This window comes from Mobula hypostoma, chromosome 13, assembly GCF_963921235.1.
Source record: "Mobula hypostoma chromosome 13, sMobHyp1.1, whole genome shotgun sequence".
Taxonomy (NCBI): Eukaryota; Metazoa; Chordata; class Chondrichthyes; order Myliobatiformes; family Myliobatidae; genus Mobula; species Mobula hypostoma.
Window position 1 is genome coordinate 21,150,583 of NC_086109.1, and position 19,668 is coordinate 21,170,250.

General features: G+C 44.0%; 1 protein-coding gene across 4 annotated transcripts in view; it reads left to right on the top strand.

Annotated features, from left to right (window-relative positions):
- Positions 1–19,668, top strand: part of LOC134355914 (chemokine-like protein TAFA-2) — a 106,894-nt gene that overhangs the window by 41,974 nt on the left and 45,252 nt on the right. For 3 of the 4 annotated variants that reach the window (XM_063066453.1, XM_063066450.1, XM_063066451.1), the window contains 2 exons: positions 15,951–16,035; positions 18,946–19,061. In XM_063066453.1, coding sequence (XP_062922523.1) covers positions 16,025–16,035; positions 18,946–19,061 — 127 coding nt within the window. In that variant the 5' untranslated portion in view covers positions 15,951–16,024. The remainder of the gene's footprint in view (positions 1–15,950; positions 16,036–18,945; positions 19,062–19,668) is intronic. The other variant, XM_063066452.1, reaches the window with a different exon arrangement.

Consider the following 19,668-nt stretch of genomic DNA (forward strand, 5'->3'; position numbering starts at 1 on the left):
AGGGAGAGAAATTACTCGAACTTAGGCCCATTGTTTCTGTCTGCTCCTGCCACACTGAACCCGAATCTGCATCCCCTCAATTCTATTTTGTTTCCCCTTGGTGTGTGATACTTCACACGCTCTCGATCACTTCAATCACTTTAGGTTTCCTGGCCCTAATTGTCTCTTCTTCACTAAGGGTGTTCAATCCCGATAAACTTCTATCTCCCTTAAAGCTCTCTGCTTCTTTTTGGACAACAGAGCTAACTAGCTGCCCTCCACCACCTTCCTCCTCCATCTGATGAACAAAGTTCTCACCTTCAACAGTCTCTCTTTCAGCTCCTCCGACTTTCTCCAAACCCAAGGTGTAGCCATGGTCACCTTCATAGGCCTCAGCTATGCCTGTGTTTTTGTCGGCTATGTGGAACCGTCCATGTTCCAAGCATCCACTGGTAATGCTCGCCATCTCTATCTACACTACACTGATAAATGCATTGGTGCTGCTTCCTGCACCCATGCTGAGCTCGTCAATTTCATCAACTTAACCTCCAACTTTCACCCTATCCTCAAGTTTACTTGGTCTACTTATGACACCTCTCTCCCCTTTCATGATCACTCTGTCTCCATCTCTACTGATATATTTTATAAATCTACTGATTCTTACAGTCATTTTGACCAAAGCTCTTCTCACTGTGTTACTTGTAAAAAAATGCTATTTCCCTTTTTCAGTTCTTCTGTCTCTGCCACATCTCAGGATGAAGCTTACCACTCTAGAACAACTGATGTGTCCTCCTTCCCTTCCTTTCCATCCCATCACCATTGATGCTACCCTCAATTATATCTCCTCTATTTCCTGCACATCTGTCTCATCCCATCCTCCCGGCACCATTAAAGAGATAAGGTATGTACCATCTTTACCCACCATCCCATGAGGTCTGGATCCATCAAATCATTACCTGTAACTTCTGCCATCTACATCAGGATCCTACCAGCAAGCACATCTTTCCCTCCCCTCCTGATTCTTCGCTTTCTGCAGGGATCACTGTGCGTGACTTCCTTGCCCACTTCATCCCCTCCCACTGTTCTCCCTCCCAAAGAGTTATTCCAAGTGGGGTGACACCTCACCTGCGAGTCTGTGAGGCCACCTACTGTATCTGTTGCCACCCGCGCAGTATCCTCTGCGTTGGCGAGACCTGACGTAGACTGGGGAACTGCTTCATCGAGCACCTTCTCTCCACAACTGCAAAAGGTGGGATTTCCCAGTTGCCACCCATTTCATTCTGACCTCTCTGTCCGTGGCCTCCTCTACTGCCATGAGCTGCTCATACAACCATTCACCACCTGCTCTCATGGCTTCGTGTGACTCTGATCGGTGTGGCTAAGCAGGTGCTACACCTTGCCCAAGGATGACCTGCAGGCTAGCAGAGGGAAGGAGTGCCTTATTCCTCCTTTTGTACAGAGGTATCTCCACCCTGCCACCCAACTACTTAACAAGAGTAGTTTAAAAAATTGGAGATTTAAAAAAAAGTATTTTCTGACCCTCTTTCTCTAAATTCAATTTTTTTTCCTGCTCCGCCCACCCCATTCTTTCTATATGTGCTTTTGCATTGAATTTGATCACTCAGTACTTCTTTCCCAGTTCATGCTCTTTGCTACTCGATAACCATTCGTCAGTAGTTTGCTTGTTAAGGAGACACACTATTGTTTATTCTCTTCACACAGGTCACTACAGGTGCCCTTATGGAGAGGACACATTGTTTGATTGTCCTGCTGCCAGTAACATGCCTGAAGAGTTTTGATTATTGGGAAAGAAATAAGATGCAAAAATTCTTTTTTTAAGTATTCCTTCTCAGGATACAAGCTTCACACTGAAGGGTGGTGGTTATTGACCATCATTTGATAATGTATTGAATACCGTAGCCTACGTTGTGAGGAAAACTGATCTCAAACCTCTGATGCCTTGCGGCTATATCCACTCATGGAGAAGACTTCAGGAGTAAACCACGAGGGAAAAGTTCAGAGCTGGCATCCCTCAGGCAGTCCTACATTGAGTTCAATGCTGGCTGGCAACTCCTGCAATGCCGCTGGTACCAAACCATATTGGTCTCTGCAGTTCCTTCAGGTTCATCAGATGCGTGGAGAGGGGGAGCTTGCTACATAGGCAATAGCTTGCTCTCCATATCGTACTGCCCAGGCTTTCTTATCTAGACAGTTAGATCACCATATCCACGGTCAGCTCTGGCTGATGGAGGCCCTCACCTCACGACAGTTGTGAGGTGTTGATGAAGTGGAGAATGGTGTCAAAATGGTGTGTGTCATAAGAACCCAAGAAACAGGAGCAGGAGTGGGCCATCTGGCCTGTCGAGCCTGCTCCGCCATTCAATAAGATCGTGGCTGAACTCGTCAGGGACTCATCTCTGCCAACCTGCCTTTTTGCCTTAATCTTTAATTCCCCTTCTATGCAAAAATCTATCCAGCCTTGTCTTAAGTATATTCACTGAGGTAGCCTCCACTGTTTCATTGGGCAGAGAATTCCACAGATTCACTACTCTCTGGGAAAAGCAGTTCGTTCTCATCTCCGTCCTAAATCTCCCCACATCTTGTGGCTGTGTTCCTTAGTCCTAATCTCACCTACCGGTGGAGACAACTTTCCTGCCTCTATCTTACCTATCCCTTTCATAATTATATATGTTTCTATAAGATCTCCTCTCATTCTTCTGAATTTCATCAAGTACAATCCCAGGTGACTCAATCTCTCCTTATGGTCTAAACCTGTCATCCCTGGAATCGACCTGGTGAACTTTCTCAGCCCTGCCTCCAAAGCCAGTATATCCTCCTTCAAGTAAGGAGACCAGAACTGGATGCAGTTCTCAAGGTGCGGCCTATCCAGTACCCTGTACAGTTGCAGCATAACCTCCCTGCTTTTAAATTCAATCCCTCCAGCAATGAAGGCCAACGTTCCATTTGCTTTCTTGAAAGCCTGGTTCACCCACAAACCGACATTTTGTGATTCATGCACAGGCACTCCCAAGTCCCCCTGCACAGCAGCGTAACGCAATTTTTTTCCCAATCAAATAATAATCTGCTCTTCCATGTTTCCTTCCAAGTGATCTGAAGTAGAACAATGTATGAGACTGCAGATGCTGGAATCTCGAGACAAGCTAACTGCTGGAGGAGTTTAGCAGGTCAAGCAGCATCTGTGGGAGGGAAGGTGTCATCAACGTTAAGGGTCCTGATTTTGGTTTTCCACCGAAAATGTCAGCAGCTCCCTCCCCTCACCACCTCCCTCCACAGATACTGCTCAACCTGTGAGCTCCTCCGGCGGATTGTTTGCTGTTGAGGAGAAGTGTGGTGCTGTCATATGTCTTCAGAGCAGCATGGTAGTGTAACACCATTACAGCCCCAATGAGCTGCTTCAGTTGCCGCTGTTCTCTGGAAGGAGTTTGTGCGTTCTCCCCGCGAGCGCCTGATTTTCCTCCAGTTGCTCTGGTTTCCTCCCACATTCTAAAGACGTACGGGTTAGTCGGGTAATTGGTCATTGGGTTGGCAGAACCTGTTACCGTGCTGTATCTCTAAATAAAATATAGTAAAATCTTCTGTACTTGTTTTGTGTGGTGGGGCCAGTGGGTTTGCAGAACCAATGGGAACCAGGTGGATACGGTGATGAAGTGATTACAGTGAGTTATATGGACCAGTATTCTCCTGAACTTAGGGTTATCTTCATACCTGATAATTTGTGATGCCATGTTGAACGCTGAAGCAGCAGAGGTCATATTGTAGTGCAGGGGTCACCTCCCTAGGGTGATAAGCACGAGTTATAGAGCACAGGACAAGACGAAAAACTGACTAGTTACCAAAAGGTTAAATGCTGAGTAACATTTGCAGCCATTAACTCTGACTATTAATTAATGTTTTTAATGATAATTACTATAACTGAACTGAAAATCAGGCACATTATCTAATTATGGGTTCCTTTGGCTCCTTTTCACATTTGGCTGAACTGACAAGTTAATTAGTGGAAAGTTCCAATATTAATCTTTGCATTCCATTTGAAATGTTAAAATGCCATTTTACCTCCAGCATAGACATGACTGGCTCTTCTTTTCGATTCTGTTTAATATAAACATGCCACGTGAATTTAATGAACAGGATGGGATTTAATGAGCTCTTCATTCAGCTTCAAGCTCATAGTTTGCAGAACCCAATGAGGTTCTCCATTTGTGGAGGTTGACTACAGATGCTGCGTCCTAGCGGTCTACAAAATACACAAGCCAGGTCAGTACGATATGGCTGTTGCCCACATAGGGGGCTCCCTCTCTCTAAGTAGCTGATAAATCCAAAGGAATGGCAGAGACTTGATACAGTTTGGCACCAGCAGTGTCACGGGAGCTGCCAGTCAACCTTGAACTCATTGTAGGAATGCCTTAGGGACTCCAGACTATTCCTCTGGGTTTACTCCAGAAGACTTTCCCATGTGTGAAGAGCAGCAGCGGTTTGAGATCAGATTTTTTTCTTCTCCAATATGAGTTACCGACAAAGGCTGATGAGCCCTTCTGCCTGAAGCAACAGGTTTTAAGGAACTAGTAGCCTGCCCTTTCCCTTCCTCCTGTCAGTAGGAACAGTTCTGTTGGGCTTAGTAACTAAACCACATATAAATGTCAGGAGCTGGACTTGGTTGTCAGAGGCTAATTGAGACACAAGCAATTGGGAGCATTTAATAGGTAGTGGGGCTCATCCCCACTATCACCCCAGCTATCACAACCTTCGAGAACCACCTTGTGTAGAATAAGGCTACTCAGCTCTTAGAGATATCTAGTTAGTTTTATTAGTCTCTTCCCTTTAGCCATAACTGCACAATTTTCCCTCCATTCAATGTTTATCCAGTATTCTTTGAAAGTTTCCATTGAAGTTGCTTTTCAGCAGATCATTCTGGATCAGCAAGGTGAAATTATGATTCTCTTCATCTGCTGATGGAGTCAAGTATCATGAAGCCACCTTTCTAGTTACCAAGTATCATAAAGCTTCTCTCCCAGCTGGGTTGTAGAAGAAATTTCTTCTTACTTATCCTGTTCAAGGTTCTTATAATTTTGAACATTATTAGGAATGTTAGAGCACAGACATAAAAAATAAGAGCTGGCTTAGTCCAGATGGCCATTAGACCATAAGATATGGGAGCAGAATTAGGCCATCTGACCCATTGAGTCTGCTCCGCACTCAGTCATGGCTGATCCTTTTTTTTTCTCCTCCTCAACCCCAGTTCAATGATTATGTTCAATGATTTTGCTTCTATGGCTCTCTGGAGCCAAGAATACCAAAGGTTCATGATCTTCTGAGAGAAATCTCACCTCACATCTGTCTTAAGTGGGCAAGCCTTTATTCTGAAATGATGACCTCTAGCTTTAGATAACTCCATGTGGAGAAACCTTCTCCCTGTGTCCATCTTCAGAATCTTACGTGATTCAATAAGATCACCTCTTGTTCTTCTAAACTATCAATGAGCTTAGGTCTAATTTGCTTACATTCTCGTCATATGTCAACGCTTCATACCAGCAATCAAAAGTAACGATTGCCTGAACTGCCTCTAGTGCAAATACATTATTCCTTAAGCATGCAGTTCTCCGGTTCTGTAAATGATTTGAATGCAAATGTATCGTTAAATAAGCAGAGCGAAAAAAAAGTAGTGAGGTAGTGTTCATGGTTTCAATGTCTATTCAGAAATTGGATGGCAAAGGGGAAGAAGGTGTTCTTGAATCTTGCGAGTGTGTGCCTTCATGCTCCTGTACCTCCTCCCTGATGCTAGCAATAAGAAGAGGCATGTCCTAGGTGATGGGGTATAGGTTTGATAAGCTGGTGAAGGCGCATAGGTCTTCTTCAGTCAGGGCATCGAGTATATATAAGCCATTGCTGAGGCCACTTTTGGAGCATTCTATACAGTTCTGGTCACCTTGTTGTAGGAAAGATGTTATTAAACCAGAAAAAGTGAAGTAACGATTTGCCAGGATGTTGTGTGGACTTGAGGATCTAAGTTACACAGAGAGGTTATGTAGACTGGAACTTTATTCTCTCAAATGTAAGAGAGTGAGGAGTGACCTAATAGGGGTATATAAGATCATGAGGGGCAAAGACAGGATGAAAGCATGTAGTCTTTTTCCTGGAGAGGGTTTGCTCAAAACAGGAGGATATAGGTTTAAGATCAGAGGGGAGGGATTTGAAGGGAACAGCTTCTTCACACAAAAGATGGTGTGTATTTGGAATGAGCTCTAGCTGAATTGGACATGTTAGCAACATGTAAAGTCTATTGAGATGAGAGTCTAAAGTCAGGTGGCATGGAACCAGCGCTGCTTCAGGCCGAGTAATCCATGCCAGCTGTGTTGCCCAGCGAGCTCGTCCCATCCACCAGTGTTTTGCCCCATAGCCCTCTGTGTAAGAATGGGTCAGGATCAAACTGATTCTATTCGGTGTGTGCTTTGTTTGCATAAACATGATCAAATATAACAATTTTATCTTCCCCATCTCCAGTGTACACTAATGCATCCTCTATAATTACCTTAAGCATTCATTTGTCCAAAAGTGGTGTGCTACCTACACCATGATCTGCAGCAGTTCAGTATAGCTGCTTCGACAGCACTCTCAACACATGACATGCAAGGACAAGGGCTGCAAAGATGTGGAAACACCACCACCTCCAGGTCTTGCTCTGTCACAAACCACCCTGACTTTGAAATACATTGGCTATTTCATCGTGATATTTAAATCAAAACTTCAAAGTTCAGAACTGGTGAAACTTCAGTGCCATGGATTATGTGGCACAAAAAAAATGATCAACTTCTCAAGGTCAATAGTATAATGGCACTTAATCCTAGCTGTTAATGTAGCATTAAAATTAGCATTGAAATAAATTTAAACAGACCCAATAGCTTTTTTATTGACTTTTGTTTCCTGGCCCATTATCCTGATGGTGAAATAAGGAAATTTGATGGGTGAACTAATACTGTGGATCATGTTTTTCTTTGCCTGAGAAATCAAATTGGGAACAATGGGAAATCAGCCAGATCATTCATTTTAATTTGTCACTAAATTAAATAGTAACGGGTCTGTATGTTGCTTCTGTTCCAATGTCTGTTGATACTTTTATTCAACACAAATCCATCAGAGTTTGCCTTGTCCTTTTAACATTCACAGCCCTTTGTGTGAAAAGCAGTTTCCCAGTTTCAATTTTGAACCGAGCTCAAATTTAGGATTAGGTTGCTTTGTTTTTGATTTTACCCAACAGAGAAAATTGATTCTCTATATTTACCTTATTGAATCCTTTTAATAATTTAAACTCTTCAATCAACTACCCCATTCAATCTATCTAAATTCAAGTAAATGTAAGCCTAGTTTATGTAGCATAATTAAATGCCTGGTATAATTCTGGAGAATGACCTCAGCACTCTTTCCAGGGACCATAACTCCTGGATGTTGAGGCAGGTACATACTGCCTTTCACAGAATCCTCAGCATTGTCGAGGAACACTTCCCATCCATCTGACAATCTCTTTGGCATCCTACCGTCAGGCAGAAGGTACCGCAGTATAAGAACAAGGGCTGTTAGGCTGGGCAACAGCTTCTTCCCCCAGGCTGTGACATTTGTGAACACCCTGCTACTACCCAGTACACATTATTTATGACAGCACCTGTAACATTGTGATATGTTTAACTGTAAGTTGTATATGCACTTTATGTCAACTTGTACATCTGTTCAATTTTTAAAAATGGTCTGTTTTATACATATATATAGATATGTACCATGTTTCGCACCTTGGTCCTAAAGAGAAGTTGTTTCATTCAGCTGTTGAATGACAATAAACTTTAACTTGAACTTGAATCTGACCAAGGTTCTACATAACTGAGGTAATTATTCATTTAATCAATAGAGGCATTCAAGTTGCTTTTAGACTAACACATGGAAATGCAGGGAATAGAAGGTTATGGATCATGTGCAGGCTGAAGAGATAGGTTTAATACAGAGTAGCATTTGGTTTGGCATAGGCATTGTGGCTGAAGGGTTTGTTCCTGTGATAAGCTGTTCTACGTTCAGTGTTGTATTTCAGTACTGACTAAGTGGCTTTATGCAGCACCATCTACAGCTCTTTCACAGAGTAAAACACTTAAATGTGCACTATAAACAAAACTCGATTGGAGTCTGAAGCACCTTCAATTATTCCAAAAGACTGAGATTTGGTAAAATACTGAAAGACTTTTATTCGCTGTATAATACGACCTCCTCAGTGCCCCCGGACTGAGGGGGAGGGGCAAGGCGAACACCTTTATACAGGACTCTGTGGGAGGAACCACATGGGCAGTCAGCAGAGGGGTGTGTCTAGACAGGTAACCGAGTTACAACATATATACATGGTTTACCACAGAGTCACACAAAATTAGGGCTGATTAATTGGAGAGAGGCTCTGACAGGCACCTTACAGGAGAAAAAGCAGCAGAGAAGCTGATAGAATGTCTGCCATTGTGAACCAACTAATCCAAGGGATTAGTAGGAGGTGAGGAAACCCCGTGTTGGCCAGGCTGCCCATCTGAAGCCTTGGGAGGCAGTACACTGCAGAGCTCTCTGACGGAGAAGTAGTACAGGAACAGCTCGCAGAGGGTCTGGCCGGAATTGACCGGCGTCAACCACCCAGAAACTATAAAGTGTGGTGCTACCAGTTCACAGTGTACCAAAGAGTGATGTGGCCCCTGAAAATGTGTAAAATCCCCTCATCAACAGCCGGTAGGCTGGGTGGGATAGCCAACACCTACATCCAGAAATGGCTGGGGCTGCCTCAGTGTTTCTCCGACACTGGCCTCTTCAGGAAGAACGTAGCGGCTTCCACTGAGATCCATCAGTCTGGTGTACCCGACTGGACATTGAGCTGAGTGAGTACTCTGACCCGCTGGTGAGGGGTGCCAACGCCCCAGTCTTTACCGGCCGTAAATGGAGAGCTCAAGCTGAAGCAGACCAGGCCATCAGCAGGCTGTGGCACCAAGGGGTTGTCGGCAGAGTCCAGGCTGGACATGCAGGACTTGGCTGGGGGAAAGGCCGCACGATTCTGGTCCAAGGCCTTGAAGAAAGAGAGTGGTAGTGGAGGAAGTGAAAAGGACAGGCCAGGAGTGCAACAGGGTGAAGACAGTGGCACAGGGCTGTTGGGGAAGATAGGCAACATGGGAGGGCACCAGCATCAGATCATTCAGCTCGTTTGACCTGTGGAAGGTCCTACAAACCAGATTCGGCTTCATCATCAGGACCACTTATGATACCTTGCCCTGCCCCCAGAATCTTCACCAGTGGTTCGGCAGTGAGAATAGCTGCCCCCCGTGTGATACCACCAATGCCAACCTCCAACACATCCTGGCAGAATGCAAGACTGCACTGTCCCAAGGGTGCTACAGATGGTGGAATGACCAGCTCCTAAAAAAGCTAGCAGAAATCCTAGAGACCTGAAGGTGGGATGTGAGAAACAGTCCTTCCCTAGCGGGATGACAGCTGCTTTGCCCGTTGGTTAAGGCTGGTAAGAGCGCTGAATGCTCCTTCGGGACTCTTTTTTACAGGCAAGGAGTGGAACACGGGGACAGATCTCGACAAACAGCTACAGTTCCTCACAAAAGTCACCACCACATCTCTCCACCCAGACATAGTACTGTGGTCCTCAGCTGCCAAGACAGTCCTCCTCATTGAGTAAACCATCCCATGGGAGGAAGGAGTGGAGACTTCCCATGAGTGGAGGAGGCTGAAGTTCTCAGAGCTGGCAGAAGGATGCCATGGCTTCTTTGGTGCATCGACGACAAGTTTGCTCCATGATATGGCAGTGAGAGGAGTGAGGCTCTGGAGGGCCACTGGAGAGTTAGCTGAAGAGGCCAAAAAGGGCAGCTTTTGGCTGTGACCAAGGAGGAAGGACAGAAACTGGGGGACCAACTGCCCCCACTGGAAGCTGCAGAAGGTGGCAGTGCTCCATCACCAGGAGATATACCAGGGCCAAGGGGGCAAAACGTCATTGAGTGGTGGTCCCTGGCTGAGGACCCTGCAGCTGACCCCAGGGCTCTTTTGGAGGTGCGGCAGGCAGCGATGCCAAGCAGGAAACAACGTTTTCCTATAAATCTCATAGAAACATAACTTGTTATGGTGTAATCAATTCTGCCCATCAAACTTGCGCCAGCTTCCTTTAGAGCAATCCATTTAGTTCCTATCCTAAGCTCCTGGTTGTAACAATCTAATTACTCCGGTGCCAGTTCCCTTTTTGAAGCTTTGCTTGGCATTGTTTCCACCAGCTACACAGGTCGTAATTTTCAGATCATCCCCCTTCTTTGCATGAAAGAGATAGATCAAATGGAAGGCCAAGGTTGAGATAGGTTTAGAACACATGAATACAAGTAAATTGGGGGAGAGCTTTCTCCATTGAAATGTGCTGTCAGGGGACTAGAAGCAGATCCACAGCAATGTTTAAGAGTCATTTAGACAAGTACATGAATAGGCTGGAATTAGAGGGGCGTGGACCATGTACAGGCAGGCGGGATTAGTTTAGAATGGTATTTAGAATGGAGGGAGGAGAAGATGGCGGCACGACGCAGCGCGCATAGCCTCTCCGGTGAAATGATATCGTATCTGTTAAAAAGGGGCCATGCACAATTCTGATTTGATGGAGACAGCCGTGAGAGCACGGAGGAACATCTGGAGTAACTTCTGAAATGCCCGGTTCGCTGCCGCTGCTACTGTACAATCGAGAATCTCCGGAGGGAAGGCCCCAAAATCCTCGGCTTTCCCTGCTGCTGGCGACCGGGGCTGGGGTCGAAGTGTTCGGCGGAGATGGTGCTCAGTGCTCGGTGTCAAGCTCGAAGTTTTCGGACGACTCAGAGCCGGACTGTGGTTGGGCATGGCAGGGAGAGTTTTCTTCCTTCTCCCGTCTGCGTGAGATGTGGACTTTTGAGAGACTTTGGACTTTTTTACCGTGCTCACGTCCTCCTTATCAAGTTATGGTATTGCTTGCACTGTTGTAACTATATGTTATAATTATGTGGTTTTTGTCAGTTTTCAGTCTTGGTCTGTCCTGTGTTTCTGTGATATCACACCGGAGGAATATTGTATCATTTCTTAATGCATGCATTACTAAATGACAATAAAGAAGGACTGCGTGTCCTCATAATCTAATCTAATCTATTATAGTTGATGTAGACCTGGTCGACTGAAGGTGCTGTTCCTGTGCTGTATTGTTCTAAGTTTTATGAAAAAAATGCAGAAGATATGAAGGGTCTCTGCCTGAAACGTCGATGGTTTATTCCTCTCCATTGACGATGCCTGACTTGCTGATTTCCTCCAGCATTTTGTGCATGTTACTTTGGATTTCCAGCATCTGCAAAATCTCTTGTATTTAGGAAACAGGGTTTATAAATTGAGGGTGAACAGTGATATAAGGAATTTGATCAGAGACAACCTTACCTGTGATGGACAGCATTGCCAATTGAACTGTGTTCCAGTGAATGCAACCCCAGCCAGCTCTCCTAAACTTGTATTTTTGTTTCAGTCAGTCTGAGTGAGGTCTATGAGGAGTTGCCATTGACGACCACCGATCTGCAACACCCATAACCAGTCTGTGAGAAATTAACTGAAAATTACACTGACCTTTCAGAATCAGCTCTTCAATTATTCCCTATTTTGCCTTCATTACATTGGTCCATTTTTATTTTTGGAAGATAACACAAGTTGCTTTGTGGAAGATTCTGCATGAATTTACTAAGTAATCACCCATATCTTTCCCGTTGCTGGGCATCTTTTTGTAGCTGTGCTGAGTGAAGGTTTCACTGTTAGAGGTGCAAATGGGAAACCAAGTTAAATTAAAGCCCCCTCTGCTCTCTTGGGTGAATGTAATTAAATTCACAGCCATCATGGAAAGAGCAGGGAGGTTGTGCACAGTGTCCTGGTCCATAATCATCTCTTGGTCGTCACTGCTGGAGCAGATAATTTATCTCACTGCTTTTGACAGGTCTTGAACGTGCATAGGGGGATGTTATATTGTGGGAGAGACTTCAATGAATCATACATCAAAAGTGCCCAGTTGGTTACAAGGAACCGTTCTAGCTATGAAATGGAATATATATTATACTAAAATGTTATAAAAGTTCTTTAAAAGTTCAGAGTAAATTTTATTATCAGAGTACATGTATATCACCACATACAACCCTGAGGTTCTTTTTCCTGCACGCACGCTCCACAAATCCCTAGAATAATATCTATAAGAAGATCAATGAAAGATCAACCAGAGTGCCGAAGACAACAAACTCTGCAAGTGCAAATACAAATAAATAGCAATAAATAACAAGAACATGAAATCACAAAATAAAGAGTCCTTAAGCTGAGACAGTTGGTTGTGAGAACATCTTAATAGATGAGTGTACTTGTCCCCTATTGTTCAAGAGACTAATGGTTGAGGGGTAGTAACTGTTCTTGAACCTGGTGGTGCAAGTCCTGAGACTCCTGTACCTTCTACCTGATGGCAGCAGTGAAAAAAGAGCATGACCTGGGTGGTGAGGATCTCTGATTATGGAAGTTGCTTTTCCACAACAACATTTCATGTAGATGTGCTCAATAGTTGGGAGGGCTTTACCCTTGACGTACTGGCCCAAATCTACTATGTTTTGTAGGATTTTCTGTTTAAAGACATTGATGTTCCCATACCAGATTGTAAGGCAGCCGGTCAATACACTCTCCACTACACAACTATAGCAGTTTGTCAAAGTTGCGCCACTGCAATTTCAAATTCAATGCTGCTGTTATCATTCACAAATATAGTTACAGTGACTCAAATACGCAAATGTTTTTATTAAGTTTTGGTTTGATTCTTGAGATCTGACATCTTGTTTCACTTTGGGCATAGCAAGAACTCTTGAGTTATTCGTCAGTAGCTCAGCAACTTCCGGTGGCTGGGTAGTGTCCGGATGGCACCGGGCCCAAACACTAATCAATCTGAAACATAGCATCTTCTAATTTCTTCATGATTGTGGATACGTTCTTCGCTGTAACCTTCTGCAACCTTCACAGTCTCGATGTAAATTGTAGGTTCCCAATTTCCATTATTTTACCATTTTTCTTCATGCCTTCCAGTTCAATTTCAAGTTTGAGTTTAATTGTCATTAAACCATACATGAATACCCATGAATACAGCCAAACGAAACAGCGTTACTCTGCGGCCAAGGAACAAAACACGGCACCAACAGTCATACACAGCACAAGGCACATATAGCATATATAAGGTAGCAAGCACATATAAGATACCAGTAAAATACAGTCACACAAAAAAAAGTCCAAGACCCTGAGTCCATGAATGTTGCAGCAGTCTGCAGTTGAAAACAATATGGCTTGTCTTCTGCTGCGCCAACACTGAGGGGAAGCACCAACTCCAGCTTAGACGTTGCACCACACTGCCCTCGACACACCGGTAGAGCTCACTGACTCCACTGCCTCTCTCCTAGGTGGCTGTAAATAGGTGACACTGCAGCTTGAGGCCTGGTCCTCACTATTACCGAGGCCACGCAGCTCTCCCCGTTCCAACAATAAATCATTGAATCAGACTTGTAGCATTCCACATTAACAATGTCCAACAGTGTCCTGCAATCACAGGAAAAGCCACTAAGATGATCATTTGCTGCTAGGCTGCACGCCACCTTTGCGCACCGACTTCTCTGACGCTGCTCTGATGTGGGCAGCAGCACGAGCCAGAGCAAGTCCAGCTCTTTCAGTCTCTCTGCCAAAGAGCAACTTGCTGATGCGGTAGACCTGCAGTAGTAACAAAGTTCTTAATGTCCAGCAGGGTCTTGCATTCGTAAAAAAAATGTTTAAGAAAGACAATAATAGCCTTTGCTGGTCCCGCAGAAGCCACTGCAATTGAGCACATTGCCATCCTACCAAGAAGTCAGAGCCCCAATCTCTAAATATAGAAACATAGAAATCTACAGCACATTACAGGCCCATCGGCCCACAGTGTTGTGCCAACCATGTAACCTACTCTAGAAATTGTCTAGGTTTTCCCTACCACATAGCCCGTCTATTTTTCTAAGCTCTATCTAAAAGTCTCCTAAAAGACCCTATTGTATCCGCCTTTACCACCTTCGTTGGCAGTGCATTCCATACACCCACCACTCTCTGTGCAAAAAACTTACCTCTGACATCTGCCTTGTCCCTACTTCCAAGCACCTTAGAACTATGGCCCCTCGTGTTAGCTATTTCAGCCTCTGTCTATCCACATGATCAATGCCTCTTATCATCTTATACACCTCTATCAGGTCACCCCTCATTGACTGTCACTCCAAGGAGAAAAGGCTAAGTTCACTCAACCTATTCTCTTAAGGCATGGTCTCCAATCCAGGAAACATCCTTGTAGATCTCCTCTGCACTCTCTCTGTAGTATCCACATCCTTCCGCTGAAGTTTCTTCTCAGACACTGGGAATTAGGCGTCATGTATTAACGTGGATTTAGGAATGTGAACAAATAAACAACAGAGATTTGAAATAAATAAGTCATTTACAAGTTAATCGAACTTAACTATTGGGACCAGAGCTTAACTAGTCAGAATAGAGGAGACTGAGGGTTCCATTTTCTCACAATACAAGGTTAGGTGGGAAAGTAGGCAAACAAGTTTGGTCTACAGAGAAGTTGCAAAGAAGCAAGGAGACCTATTAAGTGAGTGGGAAAGAGGGTTATAGAATATTGTGTACATAGTTAAAGAAAATTTTGTTGCAGTTTGTTCGTCTGTTATGTGCCATGTCGTACAATGTTGGCGATCTTGGTCTTTCCATGATCATGATTGTATTTGGCAAATTTTTCTGCAGAAGTGGTTTGCTATTGCCTTCTCCTGGGCAGTGTCTTTACAAGGCAGGTGACCCCAGCCATTATCAATACTCTTCAGAGATTGTCTGCCTGGCGTCAGTGGTCAATAACCAGGACTTGTGATATGCACTGGCTGCTCTTACAACCATCCACCATCTGCTCCCATGGCTTCACATGACCCTGATTGGGGTGGGGGGTGGGGGCTACACCTTGCCCAAGGGCAACCTGCAGGCTAGTGGAGGGCAGGAACACCTTACACCTTCTTTGGTAGAGACAAATCTCTACCCTGTCATCCAATTTGCTACAATTATATAGTCCTTTCGCAAGACCATGGTTGGAATGCCTTGTACAGTTCTGGTCTCCTCACGTAACAAACAAAATACCTGCCCTGGTAAATGCAGTTCACTCCATTTACTAAATTCATTAGACTGATGACTGAAATGAGAGGATTAAACCTTGGGAATGAATAAGATGTGCTTCAATGTTGCAGGGATCAGAAGAGTGAAATTCTTAGAGGGGTTATCGGGGTCAATGTAGAGAAGTTACCTTCCAGGAATGTAGAGTCTTGACTTGGAGTTAGTCGTAGGGTAAGGGCTTGGTAGTTTCAAGCCAAGGTGAGGTAAAATTCTTTCAGGTTTCTGAATCTATGGAACTCTCTATCCTTCTGCATTGGAGAAATTTGGTCATTGATTGATTTTTGCATGGGGTGGGGGGTGGAATTCAGAGTTAAGGTGGGGAATATAGTCAACAGCCTTGATCTTCAGGAATGTTGGAAAAGTCTTGATGGAGTGTATAGATGACTTGTGTTCTTGTGTGCTTTATTACGTCTGTGACTACTCTTAACAAATAGCTCTTTATTGAATGTAAAGTTCACTGGGACATCTTGATGCTTTGAAATGCTCTGCATAAAAGCATCATTCTCTGCTGTCAAGAAAATTGAATCCACAGAATTGGTGTTGCTAGTCTCGTGCCATGCTCACCAGCGGACCCTACACTATATTCGATCCGGACAGTAACAATGCAGAAATCGTCAATACTTTTGGAAGCTGCTTGGTGGGTTTAATAGGTATCACAGTGCATAGGCTCCCTGTGGATTACTCCTAATTGAATTGCTTCATTCTAGATGCACCCATGTGCTTGTCTCCTCCAAGAGAGCATCCAGTTGAGACCGGCTAATGTACACGCCATAAGACTGCAATGCTAAAGAGGTACAGTGCTGCTCATTGACTTCTCTCATCTACACTGCACACTTATTTATTTTGAAGTGCGCTGGTGACTGCATCTTCTTTATAATGCATGAAGGGAATGGAAATGATTTAAAGTGCGGGATCATCCAGCAAATGCATCTGAGCTCTTAACAACAAAACCATTTATTATCATTCCTGAAAAAAAATACACAAAAATCAATGGAGAGAATAAAATCTCAGGCATTTCTTTAAGAGTTAGGCAGGATTAAAGGGAGAATGAATTGGAGTTGAGCCCAGGCTGTCTTGTGAAATGTTACAGAGATATTCATTGGACCTTAATAACAAAAATAATTAAGTTTTATGGTATATATTGTTGGCTCTCACATAGACTGGAGTGTTTCGCTACTGTGGCCAATAGAACATTACAACACAGTACAGGCCCTTTTGTCCATGATGCTGTGAACTACTTTTTGAACTACTCTCAGATTAATTCAACCCTTCTGTCCCACATACCCCTTCATTTTTCCATCATCCATGTGCCTCTCTAAAAGTTTATTAAATACCCCTGAAGGATCTGCCTCTACCACCTCCCCTGGCAGGGTGATCCATACATTCACTATTGTCTGTATAAAAACTTACCTCTGATATCGCCCCTATACTTTCCTCCAATCACTTGAAAATGATGCCCCCTTACATTAGGCATTTCCACCCTGGCTATCCACTTGATTTATGCCCCTGATCATCTTGCACGCCTCTATCAAGTCACTTCTCCTCTTCCTTGAGTCAGACATGCTCTCTAATTCAGGCAGCGTCCTGGTAAATTTCCCCTGCCCTCTCTCAAAAGTTTCTTAAAAGCATCATTGCTCTCTAAAGTAATGTTACAGCATAGGAAAGGAAGATGGATTGTTGGGTCTGCATTTTATCACTGTAGTCTCGTGGAATTTATTTTAATCACCTTTAGTGAGGTAGAAAATAATTCCTTGAAGTAGCGTTCCAGGTAGATGGGGTCGTTAAGAGAACTTCTGGCACATTGACCTTCATAAATTAATGTATTGAGTACAGGAGTTGGAATTTGTTGTTGAAGTTGTATACAACATTGATGAGGCTAAATTTGGAATGTTGCATGCAGTTCTGGTCAACAGGAAAGACATCAATAAAATTGAAAGAGTACAGAGAAAATTTAAAAGTATGTTGCCGGGACTAGAGAACTTGAGGTACAGGGAAAAGTTGAGTAGGTTAGGACTTTATTCACTGGAGTGTGGGAGAATGAAGGGGATTTGATAGAGATAAATTATGAGGGGTATAGATAGAGTAAATGCAACAGGATTTTCCACAAAGACAGGAACAGAACTAGAGCATTTGGCTCAAGTCTCCTCTGCTATTTCAAGATAGTTGATTTATTTTCCCTCTCCACCCTATTCTATGCCTTCTCCCTGTAACCTCTTATGCTCTTACTAATCAAGAACCAACCAACCTCCACTTTAAATATAGCCAATGACCTGCCCTCTGCAACTGTCTGTGGCAATGAATTCCACAGATTCACCACCCTCTGGTGAAAGAAATACCTCCTCATCTCTGTTCTAAAGGGATACCTTTCTGTTCTGAGGCTATGTCCTTGGTTTAGACTTTACCTCAATTGGAGAGTCTAAAGTAAGAAATTTTTAAGAGGAAGCAGTTTACAAAAATACTATGCTCTTTCCTCAGTTAAAATGCTGTCTCCTTTTCTCAGTTACTTTGTCTCCGCAGGATCTGTTCCCAGGATGTTGCTTTCCTTTCCAGGATATTAGAGAAGTCCTCCTCCTTCAAAGAACTGGGCTCCCCTTCCTCCACCAGAGATGCTGCCCTCACCCGCATCACCTACATTTTCCAAATATCTGCACTCCCCCATTTTCCAGCCACCTTAACAGTGATAGAGTTCCTCTTGTCCTTACCTACCACCCATGAGCCTCCACATCCAACACATCATCCTCCACAACTCCTGTTATCTCCAAAGGAATTCTACCACTAAGCATATCATTACCTACCCATACTCTCTGTTTTTCACAAGTACTGCACTCTCCACGATTCCCTTGTCTATTTGTCCCTCCCCATTAATCTCCCACCTGACACTTATCTCTGCAAGCGGCTGAAGGGCTACACCTGCCTATTCACCTCCACCCTCACCTCCGTTCAGGGCACAAAACAGTCCTTTCAGGTGAGGCAGCACTTCAGCTGCACATCTGCTGGGGTCATCTGTTGTGTCTGGTGCTCCTGATGTGCTCTCTTCTACATTGGTGAGACCCCTCGTAAACTGGGGGACAGCCTCCTCGAGCAGCTGAGCTCCATCCACCAAAAGCCGAACTTCCCGGTGCCCAAACATTTTAATTCTGATTCCCATTCCCATTCCATCATGTCAGTCCATTGCCCTGTCTTATGCCAGGATGATGCCAGCCTCAGGGTGGAGGAGCAACACCTTATATTCCATCTGGGTAGCATCCAACCTGATGGCATGAATATCGATTTCTCTTTCCGGTAAAAGATATTTTCCCTCCCCTACCCCCCACCCCCTTTCTATTCCTCACTCTGGCTTCTTAACTGCTCCAGGATCTCCTCTTCCTTCCCTTTCTCCTATGGTCCACTCTCCTCTCTTATCAGGTTCTTTCCTGTCCAGTCTTTTACCTTTCCTACCCACCTGGCTTCACCTATCTCCTTCTAGCTACCCTCATTCATCTCCCTCCACCTTTTCTATTCTGGCATCTTCTCCATTCCTTTCCAGTCCTGAAGAAGGGTCTCGGTCCAAAATGTCGACTCTTTATCCATTACCATAGATACCACTGGATCTGCTGAGTTCCTTCAGCATTTTGTTTGTGTTGCTTTGGATTTCCAGCATCTATAGATTTCTCTCGTGTTTCAAGAATAAAACCTTATTTCTATTTTACAAATTCCTTGCAGGATGAGTGGGAAGTATATACGGAACGTGGGCAAATGGATTATTCTGTTCACCATTTGCCTGATACCTACTTTAGGAAGAGTGAGTCTGGCTTCAACCCATCACCGCAGCCACTCAGGTAAGTACAAGTTTTTTTGTGTGTTCATGTTATGATCAATTTTTCCAAATGCTCTAGTTGTGAATGTTATCTAGAAATAGGATGGCTGTTCTGATTTAGACCCATTTGGAGTTCTGTAGTCAGTTGTGGTGCTGCACATCAGGAGGGAAGGTAATCAGCAAGAGTTTAAAGTGTTAAATTATAAGGGTGCATTGCAGATAGTGGTCTTGAGTTTGGAAGGCAGAGGAGTGAAAGAATCTAGGTGAATAAAATGAGTTCATTGGCAGAGATAATATTTCCTCTATTTGAGGAACAATAAGACATAGTCTTGGAATTGGAGCCAATACATTCATGACTTTCCTGTTCACAAAGATAGTAGAGATCTGGAAGTCTCTCCCTGAAATGGCTACAATCTTGGAATCACTTGGGCTTTCAAAACTGAGATTGATTGTATCTGTTTGGCTATCAGGATCAAAGTAGAGGACTAATGCATAAATGGGACTGAGGTACATATCAACATACACAAAATGCCGGGAGAACTCTTCAGGTCAGGCAGCATCTATGGAGGGGAATAAACAGTCGACGTTTCGGACTGAAACCCTGCATCAAGAAAGGAAAGAAAGGGGAC